The 14827-nt window shown below is 40.2% G+C and overlaps 2 protein-coding genes across 2 annotated transcripts in view; both read right to left on the bottom strand.

The window, feature by feature from the left end:
- The window catches only part of DNAH10 (dynein axonemal heavy chain 10), a 92973-nt gene extending 91281 nt beyond the window's left edge, over positions 1 to 1692 (bottom strand). Inside the window, exons 1-2 of the mRNA XM_044990254.1 lie at positions 1389 to 1692; positions 268 to 375 (exon numbers count right to left, since the gene is read on the bottom strand). Coding sequence (XP_044846189.1) covers positions 268 to 375; positions 1389 to 1620 — 340 coding nt within the window. The 5' untranslated portion in view covers positions 1621 to 1692. The remainder of the gene's footprint in view (positions 1 to 267; positions 376 to 1388) is intronic.
- Positions 1693 to 3986: 2294 nt separating this feature from the next.
- Positions 3987 to 14827, bottom strand: part of LOC123351118 (V-type proton ATPase 116 kDa subunit a2-like) — a 47104-nt gene continuing 36263 nt past the window's right edge. Inside the window, exons 31-38 of the mRNA XM_044990327.1 lie at positions 12035 to 12125; positions 11374 to 11492; positions 10364 to 10574; positions 9542 to 9661; positions 8680 to 8799; positions 7114 to 7231; positions 5638 to 5809; positions 3987 to 5369 (exon numbers count right to left, since the gene is read on the bottom strand). Coding sequence (XP_044846262.1) covers positions 5267 to 5369; positions 5638 to 5809; positions 7114 to 7231; positions 8680 to 8799; positions 9542 to 9661; positions 10364 to 10574; positions 11374 to 11492; positions 12035 to 12125 — 1054 coding nt within the window. The 3' untranslated portion in view covers positions 3987 to 5266. The remainder of the gene's footprint in view (positions 5370 to 5637; positions 5810 to 7113; positions 7232 to 8679; positions 8800 to 9541; positions 9662 to 10363; positions 10575 to 11373; positions 11493 to 12034; positions 12126 to 14827) is intronic.

Below are 14827 nucleotides of genomic sequence, written 5' to 3'. Positions count from 1 at the left end.
ATCGAGAGAGAAAACTGTGATTTTAAAAAACACATCAAACAAAAGTCAATAAAGGGATTTTATGTCCAGTGTAGTAAGTTCAACTATTTTTAATTAAGTATTTTAATTTGATGATTTCAGGTTTACAGTGTTCCTTTATATTAAGGCTTTTAGGGTATAACAAACAAACTTCCTTACTTATGCCATGCTGGGTAAAGCATAATCCTGACGTACTCATCCCCAGCAATGAACTTCAAGCTACTTGCAAGATCTACTGATCATACATACTTCCTTCTGCTGCTCCAACTGAGGCAGCCTCAGCCAACTCCTCCTGACGAGGGTTATCTGGATCTTCCTCCTTTTCATTTTCAGATATGGTAGGCTCCTCTGTTTCTACTGTACAGGATCAAAATGACACATGTGTACAAAACAAATGCAAATCTGACATGCGGTCACACCGACAGAGATGAGACAGACACATGGGCTGCATAGATACAGAGCCCTATGCATGGACGGGGGGTTACAAAAGCACACTGACATGGAGATACATAGATGCAGGGAACATATGGATATATGCCCATATGGCTGGATGTGGACAGTGCACAGGCATAGGAACACTGACATGAGACACGTGGACAGGCACATGGACACAGGAAATGGACAGAGGGACATGGGATGAGCAGACAGAGGGTGGATTGGCAGGGGGCACCATGTGATGGATGGAGGATCACAGGAGATGGAAATGGGGGATGGACAGACAAAAGAGGAGCATGGAAGACAAGGGGGATAAGGGAGATGGCTGGATATATCCCAAGTGAGGTTGACAAGGAGACATGGGCTGGACAGACAGACAGTCAGGGGACACGGGGCATTGGTGATGGAACTTTGGGTGTTGCCACCTCACCCCCTGGATGGAAGTGATTATTATATATGGGGTTTACAGTTTGGTTCAATGGCTCTCAACATACCCCCCTATAAAAATTGTTCCAGCACCCCTGCACAAGGGATGGACACGGAGAGGGACACACAGGGGATGGATGTACCGATAGATGGGACACGGAGGAAGGACATGGGGAACACAGAGGATGGATAGATGGATGGAGGGAAAACACAAGAGAGGGCCAGCCCCGTGGACAGACTAGAGCACAAGGCATAAACGGGGGGACACGGGATGGAGGGGGCACAGAGGGGAAGGGCAGACGGGCAGTTGGTGGGCAAGGAAAGGGCGGGGGACGGTTGGACTGAGAGGAGGACACAGGATGGGCGGGCGGACAGGGGAGCACAGGGGACAGACGCCGAACGGACGGGGCCACCGGGCAAGGACGGACGGGCAGGCGGGGCGCCGGGCCGGGGGTCACACCGCGGACGGAGAGACGCGCGGGGCGGGCAGGCGCGGCGCAGGGACGGACCGATCTCGATCTCGATCTCCTCCTGGCGCAGCTCGGTCCGCAGCAGCAGCGCGGCCCCCGCCACCTCCCCCTCCTCGCCGGCCGCGCGCTGGTTGAGGAAGCGCAGCACGGTCTCGCCCTCCTCGCCATCGCCCCGGTTCAGCAGCTCCTCGAAGGGCGCCTGGTCCGAGAGGCCCAGGGCGTTCAGCACCCGGTCCCGCATCCACTGCACGCGGACATCGTCCAGGCTCATGGCGGGGCCGGGCCGGGCAGCCGCGGGCAGATGAGCCGCCGACCTCAACGGACGCTACCCGGTGCCCATAGCAACGGCTCGGGGCGGGACTGGCCGCGGCGCGAGCCCGGCGCTTCCCGGAGCCCGCCTCCTTTGCCTTTCGCCGCGCGCCTCCGGGGCTGAGGGCGAGTGCCGCCCCCCTCCCTGGTTGCAGCGCCCCCTACTTCCACCTCGCCATCCCCAGCCAGCACCTTCCCTAGGGTGCCCAGATGGCAAGAGCAGAGTGTGGGGGGTAATAGGCCCCTATATAAGGAAGAAGCCCCGCATATCACAACTGTCCCTATACAATCAGGACATCTGGTCACCCTCCCAGTCCCACCCCACTGCCCCCAGCCAGCACCTTCCCCCACTCACCCTCATTCCCACCCCACTGCCCCCAGCCAGCACCTTCCCCCACTCACCCTCATTCCCACCCCACTGCCCCCAGCCAGCACCTTCCCCCACTCACAGCCCCAAACCTTCCTCTCCTCCTTGTACTCTCCCGCCTTTTGCCCTGCCCCCCGCCTTGAGGGAAGGCTATCCTATGAGGTTCAGTACAACCCCACTGACCCTAGGGTCCCATGAAAAGTGCCACTCACGAGCCAGTTTCAGGGGGTTAGCTGTATTTGTATCAGCAAAACACAAAAGCTTATGCCCAAATAAATGTGTTAGGCTCTAAGGTGCCATAAGGACTCCTCTTGTCTTTACTCACAACTCAGGTGTCCCCCACCCCCCAGCTTTGGGTCTGCCACCAGGGGCAAGGAAGTTTTTCTTTTTAAAAAGAAACAGGGCCGAAAGGGCAGAAGCAGCAGTGGTACCTGGAGAGGCGGAGGGGGGAGAAGAGTATAGGCAGCAGTACTAAGCTTGGCCCATGCAACCTGCACCATGCTGGTGTTCCCTGGCTGACCTGGGGGAGGCTGGCAGCATGCAGGGGAAAGATGACCCTGTACTGAACCGGCCTCGTTCCCACCAGTCTCTGCAACATTTGTCAGTTGTCACTTTTAGGGAGTGGGCCACTCCTGGGGGTTATGTTTCTGTGCTGGATGTGTGTGCGCGCCTAAGAACAGTGATTATTTTTACTTTTGCTCACTCGAGGCCGCTGCTCCAACAGAGAACAGCAGCGTTAGAACCAGAATATTCCCATACTGTACTGGCTTGGTGCCTTCCAAAGCAAGCAGTTAGAAGCAACTGTGCCTGTAGAAGATACAAGATGAGAAGAGACGCAAGGGGGAGGGAGGAGGGAAAGAAGCAGCAAAGGGAACAGGACCGTTTATCCCGAATCCAAACCCAACAGCAGGCAGTGTTATCAGTTAAACTGGATTGACAGTAGCCCTATTACCTACCACAGCATGTTCCAATTTTTTCCCCAGAATCCTCCCTTTGCTTTTTGGAGTCTTTTCACACTTTATTAGTAATAAACACTAATTCCTCAAGAAGGATTTTTCCTTCACTGTTTTACTTGGTTCTCAAAACAACCTGAATTAGTACAAAATGTCAACAAAATTCCACATAAAAATGTTTTCACCGTACCAGTCTTTAACCGTCAAGTAATTTTTGTTTCATAGCACTAACGTTTGGGGAGGGGGTGTTTGCTTTCTAAATTCCAGGTTCTGACACTGCAGGTTTAGGGAATCTATTAAAAGAATGAAAATGTAAACTAACAATCAGTTACTAACTCCAGAGTGTAGTTTCAGGCCTTAATCCAGCAAAGAGCTCAGCCTCTCCTGTAAAAGTAACTGGAGTTTGCAGGACTGAGTCCTGACACACACCCTGATGCAGCAAGGGCTTTAAATATGTGCTTAACTTCAAGCACTGAATGGTCCCATTGAAGTCAAGCAAACTACTCAAACACATATGTAACTTCAAGACTAAGTGACGTGTTGAACCACAGCCAAAATATTTTCAGATAGGCTGCTCAATAAAAGTCCAGACCCTACAATTCAAGTTAAAGCAAAAATCCTGTGTGGGATTTACCTATGTGATTTTATGTCTCCACTCGAACAATTCTGAATTTAACACAAAAAAAGTAGAACTTTAGTCAAAAATATGAAAATATTCTCAATTAAAATAGAATGTAATGCATATGCAGGCTCTCATTAAGTGAAGCTTTATTCTTAGAAGAGGCCAAGTGGCCTGATTGGGGTTGCACAAGATCTGGTCTAATAGAAGTAAGAAATGGAAAGACCTAAGATTCAGTAACAAATGTAACTTTTTACAATAGTGGGAACCTCTTAAAATATTGTAAATAAGAAACTGAAATATTACATAGGACAAAATTTTAGTGGTATAGCTTAAGAGCTGCAGGAGTTCATTTTAAACAATTAAATACAACCAAACACTGCAGAATATTAATTCTGCAAATGGCAATTATATTTTATTTGGAATCAGTATAAAAGAAAAATGTAAACGTTAACTTATGCTGTTCTTATGGCACAAATGTCAAACTATTATGGTAAAATATCCCAATTTTCATTTTGATATAAAAAATGCAAAAGCACCGTCTCTTCCCCTCACATATACGCTTTTAAGTAACATTTCTTAACTCAGTATAAACAACGTTGGTTCAATAACATCAGATAAACCAGTCACTCCAGTCAAGTTATATCCATAAATGTCTTTAAAGCCAAATATATACAGAGTACATTTAAGGCCTGATTCTGCACTCGTCATAAAACTATAGTTCCCATTAATGGGAACTTTACATGTGAAAGGTCTGTAGAATGAGCATTTAATATAACATATTCTGCTATACAATTTGAGTCACCTGTTAAAGACATCATTAAGGCCCTGATCCTGCAAAATGGTTTGGATGGGCAATCCCTGCACCCAGTGGAGTTCCACACAAGTATAGGAGTCGACCCACACAGATCATTTAGCAAAATTGGGGCATAAGACTGTAAACTCCTCAATGAAGGGAGATAAAAAAAAAACATAGTTGGGTTTCCCCTACCTGCCCTTAATTTTTCTTTTATCAAATGAAGCTTCAGGATGTGCACTTGCAAAGATTAAAGTAATAATTCTGGGCAGAATTCAAGACACAAAATGTTTTGTTGGTGTACTTTTAAAAATAGTCCCAAAAGAGCATTTTATATTAGTATTTACTGGTTTATACTATTTTTGGTAATCTCCTGGGAATAACTACTGAAAATATACACTGTTTAATGTTAACTGCTTCCAGATTCCACTAGGTGGCAATTTAAGTTAATGAGAGGGTGTGATCACAAGTAATATACAGTAATCTTGCTGTGTATTTTATATGACGAAAAGGAAATTAAGGTAATTAAGATCATTTAAAAGTATTCATTAAAGAATATAAACAGTCTCTTCTGGAAATAAAATACCTTTCTTATTTTTAGAACAAGCAATAAGATTATTTTTTAGAATGATCTTAAAATTAATTTACAACATTAGTTTATTATGAAAAAAACATACATTTTATGCCTATATATTTTACAAGAGGCTCCAGATCGGCAATGTATTTGTCTGAAGGAGGTATATATTACAGAATTATTTGGCTACATTATAAGGCAATCAGTGAAAAACACATTTTTCTACAAACTGTACATCAGTGAGATCTAATTACATGATTTGCAGACAACTCTGAACACCTCCACTTATGCCAATAAAATTATGCAATATCATCTTTATTAAAATGTAAAAAAATGTGCTTAAAGGAAAAAGGAGTAAACTTGTAACCTCCACCGGTGTAGAACTTGTTCTGAAATTCCACCCTGTAATGAGGAGAAAAAAAAATATATCCACACATTAATACACAACAACTCAGAGAACAAGACTAGGAGCCAGGAATTAATGAGATCTAATTCTGGCTCTAACACTGATGCCTTTAGGCTAGTTACTTAACTTTTATGCCAGAGTCATTCGTTTTCAAAATACGCATTCTAAATTTTGGGCCTATCCTACCCAATAATGTCCCTTTAACAAACCAATGCACAGTTAAAAAAAAAAGGCAGTTTTTTTATATTAAAAGTTAACACTTACCAATGAAGTCGTACAGCGTGTAGAAAAGCAGAAAGACCTTCCATGACCAAAAGAATGAATACTGTTAACACAGCAAAGAAGGCTAAAACTGGAACTAACAGCAAGATTCCATATGCTGCATCCACACGAAGGCCCACTCTCATTATCATCGCCCACAGCACTTCTGATAACTCTACAAAACAAATGGTTTCCAAAATTACCTTTGGAAACATACACGTACCCAGTGAGTCTGCTTAACCAGTCTGCACTCCGGTTTCAATTATGTTACTGTGCTAGAATCTCCTGGATCAGAAAATGGAGCCAAAAATATACACTGGATTCCTTCAAAGGGGCACATCACAAGACGCTCAAGGAACTAAACGTTGCACAATAATTAATATTTTTGTAACCGGTGGTAATTTGCATTCACTAGAACACTGAATGAGTAGTCTGTTTACTGTATAATCTATGTAATCAGAGCAGAATTATCTGGAGCTGCATACGCTGTTTTGTTCTCCCAGGAAATAGCTTGTTTATAATTATAAACAGTCTCAGAATAAAATCTACTACTTATGACATCTAATTTATTAAAACCACAAATCCACTAACCAATACTTAATAGTTACAATTGCAAGTGAACCCAAGACACAGACCAGGGTTCACTACATTAAGATTTAAGTACTCAGATACATGTTGGTCACATAGTTCGTTTTCTAGCTGCTTTAATTTCACACTGCAGAGCCAGCACATCTTTTCAGACAAGGGTTTTTTTTAAAATGTTTAGAAACAATATTACACTCAATAAGATTTTAATAAGCTCACGTGTATACAACACATCACTACTTCATCTGTATTAATTCAGTGTAGCATAAAATACCTATATAATTTGGCTGTGAAACACATTCCTGAAATCAGAACAAGAATATAAAATATGAAAAGGTTGGTGGTTTTTGTGACAACTCTCTCATCGTCTCTTAATGAATAATTACAGGGAAATGGGCAGTGTTTTCGGACCATAAATGCCCAGGTTCTAATTCAGAATGAGACAAATTCAGAAATACACTAGTCCTGATGTAGGAAAGCATCCCTATTCAGGACAGCTCTTAAGTATATACTTAACTTTAAGCCCATACTTAAGCATGTACTTAAGTCCATCTGTATTCAGGACAATATTTAAGTGCTTTCTCGAATCCTGGCCACTAAAGGGGAAGACTTTAAATATCACATGATATAATATCACCATCTGCAGAACCATTTTACTAGCTGACAGCCCTTCACATAATCAGGAGTGAACAATGAAGCCATATATTACATGCAGCACTCCAAGTCACAATTCCACTTTTCAGTATAATGTGCTTTTCTATTAGTCCAGGTCAGTTAACTCGGGATTTTTTTTAAATGACCAACCAGATAATTTCATAGCTAGGATATTCTAAAATGATCAAACAACAAAACCCGCATACAATATTAAAGTTACATTGGAATACAAAGACTTACGTGCATGAGCAAGACTTAGTGCCCAGAGTCTCAGGTATGAAGCAGTGTTGGAGATGCATCCTAGACAGTATTCAATGGTATGAATAGTCTGATTCATAAAAACATCTGCAAAGTTAAACTAACAACACATATATATGTAAATACACTTGTATACATTAAATCCATACTGTGATGTATGACAACATACAACATGCATTTGCAAATCCACTATAGGTTTCAGATCATTTAAAAAAATAAAAATAAAATGTAAAGGTCAAATAATTTTTTTATATAATTAAACCAGTGTATAAACTTTAAAAGTTTACATGCTGATTGCACTTATATATATAAATAAAGGTGTAGTTTTCTAGCAGGTTCTCTACTTATATGACCAAAGAATATTCTAACAATGCAAGTAGGCATGTAAATTACTCTGAATGCATCTTATATGAACATATAGTTCTGCCACACTATAATGTGGTCTAATGGAGACCTGAGTTCTAATCCCAGCTAGGCTGTTCATTTACTGTGTTAAGTTTGGGCAAATCACTAACTCTCTCTGCCTCAGCTTTTCCTGTCTCTAAAAGGGGAATAATTATTACCATCAACCGTTGTAAAGCACTCTGAAATCCTCAGATGAAGAGAGCTATATAATGGTAAAGGGTAATTATTAATGTAGTAATCTTGAGTTAGGTTGGCTAGTACTAACAAACAAACCCAAGATCAGTAATTTTTACTGTAAATCCTGCTATCATTTCTTATGAAACTGTGGTACAATTTGTGCAATGTCTTTCAGTAGAGCTCTCCTATTTCCTAGATATATTAGCCCTACAGAGGTTAAGTCTCAAATCTCCCAGTGAGAGGAGTATTATACTAATTTTGCAGATGAGTAAATTGAGGGACAGAGAGTTTAGGAGCGTTAATCAATTCCTATTAAAGTCAAAAGCACTCAGATACGCCTTAAATGATTTGCCCAAGATTATATTATATCAGTGTCAGGAACCTGGAGTACAGCTCAAGACTCCAGATTTCCAGTTCCCACTAATGACAAGAGCACCTTGCCTTCCCACTGTCAAATTATATAACATACTATTAAAAAAATTACAATCAAGAGCCTTTTCTCTAGAGAAGAATCGAAGATGAAAAGAAAAGGAGAAAGTTAGAGTATATTCTCCTCTTTGTCTTGACTAAAGGCATCCAAAATCAAGTACCCATAAAACTATGCAAGAGAGCTTTGATGTTGCTTGATTAATTGTACTTTAAAAGGAATGACTGTAGTCTCAGACAAAGTGCCTCATGCAGTTATTTCCCATTATATCAAAACCTAGGAACTCTAGTAAGCTGAACTGATACATTTTTGTAATAAGAAATGCAGCGCAGAACAATCACAAACAACAGAATGTAAATTTTATGCAGCCAACCAATCGGGCCAGCTTTATAAAAGTCCCCTAGATGGCATTTTTAGAGATTCCAGGAACTCAACCTGGTTTAGTGTATGGCAATTTGCTGAGTATCACTCCATACAATTTTCCCCTGATAACTTGCTTTTAGGCCATTCTTATTACAGGCGGTAGCTGAAAGTGTTACCTCTTCTCCATCCCCTTCTCTGTGCCCACTGTCTGAAGGGCTGCTTCCTTCCTCCACATCATGTGATCCCAATAGAGAAAGTTCTTCTTCACTTTCTTTTCGAACAAGTCTGTAGCCACCCTGCACAAAAATGGAAACAGTATCAGTGTCAGTTCACTAACAAGAATTTTTTATGTCACTGTAAGAGTTGCAGGGTTTTTTGTATTTATTTAAAGCAGACATTGCAAAAACATTAAGACTCTCAGGGCATGTCTACACTGCAATTAAAAACCCGCAGCTGGCCCGTGCCAGCTGACTCAGGCTCCCAAGGCTTGGGCTTTGGAGCAGTTTAATAACAGTATAGACTTCTGAGCTTGGCCTGGAGCCCAGCCTCTGGGACCCTGCAAGGCGGGACTCTGGTTGGTGGGTCCCAGAGCCCAGGCCGAGCTCAGAAGTCTACACGGCAATTAAACAGCTCTGCAGCCGAAGATCCGCAAGCCTGAGTCTGCTGTCATAGGCCAGCCATGAGTGTCTGTCTGCAGTGTAGACATACCCTTGGGACCATAGAAGCTGAGAAAGCTGAAGTGGAAAGGCCCTATTATGCAAAAATAGACATCAATTTTTCTAATTTGCATGGTCATATCAAGCTATAGGACATTTTAGAGCTCAATGCTTCTAGATACTTTCTTAATCTAAGATAATTATTTCTTTACCCCATTAACAAATTTAAATGGATCTTACATCTAATGTAGACGATAATGCTTTTTTTTTTTTTGTTTTAATTAATTTTAGCCAAAAGGATTTATAATAAAATACCCTTTAATACAATGCTTGACAATTTAGAAAATGCATGCTACAGGTATACAGTTCTTTCGATACTTACTCTGTACGTTCCAATGCCTCGGCGTCCATGGTGCAACCAATACAAATAAAGTGGTTTTCCAAAAAGCATTACAGGAACAGAAAGCAAAGCAACAATAAATAAAAATCTCTGAAAAATAACCTGTTAGTGGGAGAGAAAAAAGAAAAGATGAGTTCATCTTTTAAGATGAGTTCAGACAACCTCCCCCAAGTACTTAAATCATTTTTTTTATTAATGAGGAAGAAGCAACTGATTTCCTTTAAGGCCCTGATTCAGCATTTGAGAAGTCACACCTGATTTCAGTGGATCTTAAAGACATGCTTAAAGTTAAGCATGCACTTAGGTATTTTGCTGATTCAGGGCCTCAAATAGCAGTTGTGGGAGCTCATCTTCTGGATTGGCCCCAAAAGGCAGGCAAGCTTGCCAATTTCCAAGCTTAAAAAGATTCTTTTGGTACACAAAATAGGATTAAAAACTAAAAGAGAAGAGATAATCTGTGCTCTGTTCTGCGTCCCTTTTATTAAAGAGAATCAAAGCTAGCCTGAGCAAGGAGTACAGGATTTTGTTCTAGAAATAGCAAGTGTGTTGCGTTTTTTTAAATCTACACAAAAGCTTAGACGAAGTTTAAGAGCAAAATGCTCAGTCAGTCATAATGGATGTGCTTTTTATTTATTTATCTTTTAAAAGAATCCTGATACAACCTCTTTACTGTTCCCACACTAGAGTCAGACATTAGCTTAATTTAACATTCAGATAATACTTTTTGTTCAATCACACTATTAAAGAACATATGATCTTCTGAATTCTATCGATCTCTTTTCAGTTTATAAGAGTAGCACTAACCTGTCCTGTATAAAAGGTGTCCATTCCACTAGTGGGAAATAGAAACATGTTAATAAACTGAATCAGAATGCTGGGAGCAGATCTGGAGTTTTCTGCAGAATAAGCTAGCCATTTAAAGATGATCATAAATACAAGATACCCGAAGATGCACAGCATGAATAAAAGTTCAGGAAGGAAAACCAAATAAACATTGTGCCTCTTCCTGAAATATCTAAAAAAAAAAATAAAAAAGGAAAAAGAATTAATGATGAACAACCTTTATATAGAAAGATCACGTATAGTGTCCAATTCTATAAGGTGCTGAGAGCCCTCAACCCCTGTGGCATCAATGGAAGTTCGGAGTGTTCAGAAATAGAAACTGTATTAGAAATTATGAGCCAAATCCTGATTCTTTGAACTCAACGGAAATTTTACCATGGATGTCAATGGTCTCAGGGCCTTAACAGAGGAAGCGAAAGTCTTTTCAATTAAAAGAAAACAAAAAATACTGCAAACAGGGGCCTGAATCCTGCATACACTTATTCAAATACTTAACTTTAAAGAACTGAATCATCCCATTGATTTCAATGAGACTACTCAGGCCTTTAGTTCAGCATATGCATATTTGTAGGATTGGGGCTTGAGTAACAAAAAACCATTAATGTTTCAAATAAAACCAAGGCATTAACAATGTTACACAGAAGAGGTTAAGAGGGGCCCAAAAGTGGCAGCTCCAAACCCATTCTTCTCTAGAAGCACAACACAAAATCTCACTTCTCAAAGGCTGCAGATTTTTCTGTGTAACACTGGCCTGCCTATATTTTTCCAAGGAAATCAGGATCTCAAGCAAAAACTGACTTGTTTTTGTAAAGCAATTTTCACAGTGAATTCACATTGCCTTTGCTCATTTCTCAAAAACATTCCAGTTCCTTCCAATCTCAGATAATAAACAATGATCAGAAAAATGTTACATGTATTTGCTTGCATGTGTTTATTGCCACATTCATTTAACTTTAACTTCCCATACTTACAAGTGGTTAAAGACCCCCAAAATAACTCCAAAAGTCATGTGAGTCACTCCAAAAATCACAGACATTTTCATTTTGAAAGAATTTAAAAAACTGAGACGGTTGCTTGCCAGGTTCCAGATCTGAAGGGAAAATAAAAAATAAAAGAGAAATCAATAAGATTAAATAGACTTTCCTAAAATGACTAGTTTGGGGTGTAACACAATCTCTCCTCAGGAAACTTGCAATATGTCTACACTACAATTAAAAACCTGCAGCTGACTCATGTCAGCTGACTCAGGCTAAGGGGTTATTTAATTGTGGTGTAGACGTTTCGGCTTGTCTATACCTCAATTCAACAGCCCCGCAAGCCCAAACCCAAGCCCGAGTCAGCTGAGACAGGCCATCTAAGGGTATTTAACTGCAGTGTAGACATACCCCTGGATTCTAATTCCAGCTAAGTTCCCAAGCAAAAATGAGTTTGAAGAAATTAGTTAAATCTCTCTCTGAATCACTAGAAGAGGATATCATCCTCACTGGAGAAAGGGGAAATGGAAATCTGCATTTACTCATAATATGTCCCCTTATGTTTTGCCTGTATACTAAGCAGGCATCACACTTTTAACTTATTAGCTGTAAAGCACTGATCATCACAAATAGGTACATTTAAAGAAAAAGCACCAACCGGATCTATGCCAAAGGGATAAACTCCATTAAACACTCCAGTAACATTTGGATCCAATGTCAAATATCGATTAGACTTCAAATCATCAAGACTGTGGCACAAGAAACACATAATCAGATCCTGTTGCTTAAAAATAGTAAGCATGTATTGCTTTCACCTCTGCAGAATGTCCTTCCTACTTTCTTGTTTAGCAGAGAGAGAGAAAATAAATGGCTGATCTGAGGGTTGAGGGAAGCATAAAGGGATTTCTAAGCACAATAATAGTAAGATAAATAGTCAACATATTAAACTGTTCCCAGGTAAATTAAGTACTGATGATAGTTGCCAGAAAGGCAATCCCTGAAAATGCTTTTCTATTTATCCACAGAACAGATGCAGTATGTGCAGAGTCAGCATAAGCTCCCTCATACAATGTAGGTCAGCTCTGACCAGAAAGGACACCAGTATAGGTGAGACACATGTAGTTCAATAACCATTCAGTTCTTAACCTTTATTGAAACTGTCAACAAAGCAGCTGGTTGTGGTGGTGGTTGTTTAATATGGCTAAATGTGCCCAAAAATTTGTCTGAGGCTACCAATTTATTTCATATAACCCTCCAAACAGATATCACACAGCAACAACTTATGATCACTCTCAATCTGAGTGGTGATCTAGACAGGAAAGATTCCAGATTTCATTTCCAATCCCATAGCCACCCAAAGAGGAGAAGACCACAATGACTGTGGCCATATTAGCCTAACCAGTCTCCTAGCACTGAAAGACCCTGCTAGCATAAAATACTTGACAACTCTGTCGTTACCTGGAATCTTGACCGCAGTGACAGTTCTAATACCATGTGAGTTTGAAGACTACAAGAGCTGAAGAGTTCAAACTCCATTTTATCTTAAGCATGTCATTTTCGCCTTTTTCCTTTTTTGTTTTTGACAAGGAGATGTCCCTGTTTGGTTTTTTTCCCTATTTTAAGTGTGTGAATGTGTACTGAGTGCATTTATGAATATTAGTACTTTATGAATATTTATTAGCATTTTATGAATATTAACCACATGGTGAGGTGCCGAATAACCCCCAGACTGAAGTTACCCTAGATATTCTGCTTTGTAAAAAAAAAATCAGAGCCTGCGTGCATTCTTAATTTTGGTAACAGCATTTACAAACTGCCATCTATAATTCTTGCTTATCAAAAGTTGCTAACTATTGCATATTAGAAGAGTGATGTTGAAGTCTGTGTTCAGAAAGGAAACAGAGCAACCACTGTTGAAATCTAAAGAGGAAATTCCAATTTACTCTGAGGACACGGCTTAAAGGTAACAGTAATTTGACTTTGATAATCAAAATATTCAGCCTGCTAAGCTGACTGCACTGCCATGGGCAAAATCTTAATTGGGGTTTATAAGGGCTTGTCTACGTTACCAGCGGGATCGATGGGCAGCGATCGATCCAGCAGGGGTCGATCTATCATGTCTAGTCTAGACGCGATAAATCGACCGCCGAGTGCTCTCCCATCAACTCTGGTACTCCACCAGAGCAAGAGGCGCAGGTGGAGTCGACGGGAGAGCATCGGTTGTCAATTTACCACAGAGAAGACACAGCAGTAAGTAGATTGTAAGTACGTCCACTTCAGCTACATTATTCACATAGCTGAAATTGCGTAACTTAGATTGATCCCCGCCCACACACAGTGTAGACCAGGCCTCAGAAAACAATCTCTTCTATAGATTTCTTATTTTAGAGTCTATAAGAATTGATTTTACTAGCTGATGGATTAGTTTTAATCCACTGTTATTGTCAATTTTTTTCTTTGACCCTATTTTGATCTTAATTTGATCATTGTATTATTTAACCCTTAGTTTAATAGTGTGTGTAATAATGTAGCCTTAGTTATGTTTTTGTTTGTTTTAATTTTGTTTGCTTATTGCTTTTAATAAAATTTTATAAAAAGTATACCAACTCATATTTCTTTCAATAAACAACTGGGCCAGAACCATTAAAAATCCTAGTGGATCATCTGACCCAAAAGGAGTGTAATCAGCTCCCCACTAAATTACTCTTTGGTTCTTACTGCTGTTTTGTCACTCTAGGGTTACTCATAAATGTTGGGTTTCTGTCACTGGTACAGATGCATGTATTTAAGACAATAAGTCGTGGTAGGCAACCTATGGCACGCGTGCCCAAGGCAGCACACGAGCTGATTTTCAGTGGCACACACACTGCCTGTGTTCTGGCCACTGGTCCAGGGGGGCTCTGCATTTTAATTTAATTTTAAATGAAGCTTCTTAAACATTTTAAAAACCTTATTTACTTTACATACAACAATAGTTTAGTTGTATATTATAGACTTATAGAAAGAGACCTTCTAAAAAAATTAAAATGTATTACTGGCACGCGAAACCTTAAATTAGAGTGAATAAATGAAGACTCGGCACACCACTTCTGAAAGGTTGCTGACCCCTGCAATAAGCATTGATGTATTTTTTCTGAAGGAAAAGAGACCAGTCTCCCAGCAGTTACATAAATTTTTGCAAACAAAGAGAGAGGTGGGATTGGTCAAGAAACATTTTCCAGGAGGGTCATCAATTTGAATGCAGTATAAAATACTGAAATGATCCCAAATAACTAGAATTATTGTTTATAATTGCGCATGGTGCTTTCCAGACAAAATAATGTGTCTCTGCCCCCAAATAATTTCTCAAGTACTATTGTTCAAAATAAGGGCATTTTACTCCTTTGGGAAGGATTTGGAACCTCTTAATGATAACATTTTATGAAGGAATTAAAACAGTCTATTTAAGAAG

Source organism: Mauremys mutica, chromosome 16, assembly GCF_020497125.1.
Source record: "Mauremys mutica isolate MM-2020 ecotype Southern chromosome 16, ASM2049712v1, whole genome shotgun sequence".
NCBI lineage: Eukaryota > Metazoa > Chordata > Testudines > Geoemydidae > Mauremys > Mauremys mutica.
The sequence above is the reverse complement of the archived record's forward strand: the minus strand, read 5'-3'. Positions and strand labels throughout refer to the sequence as shown.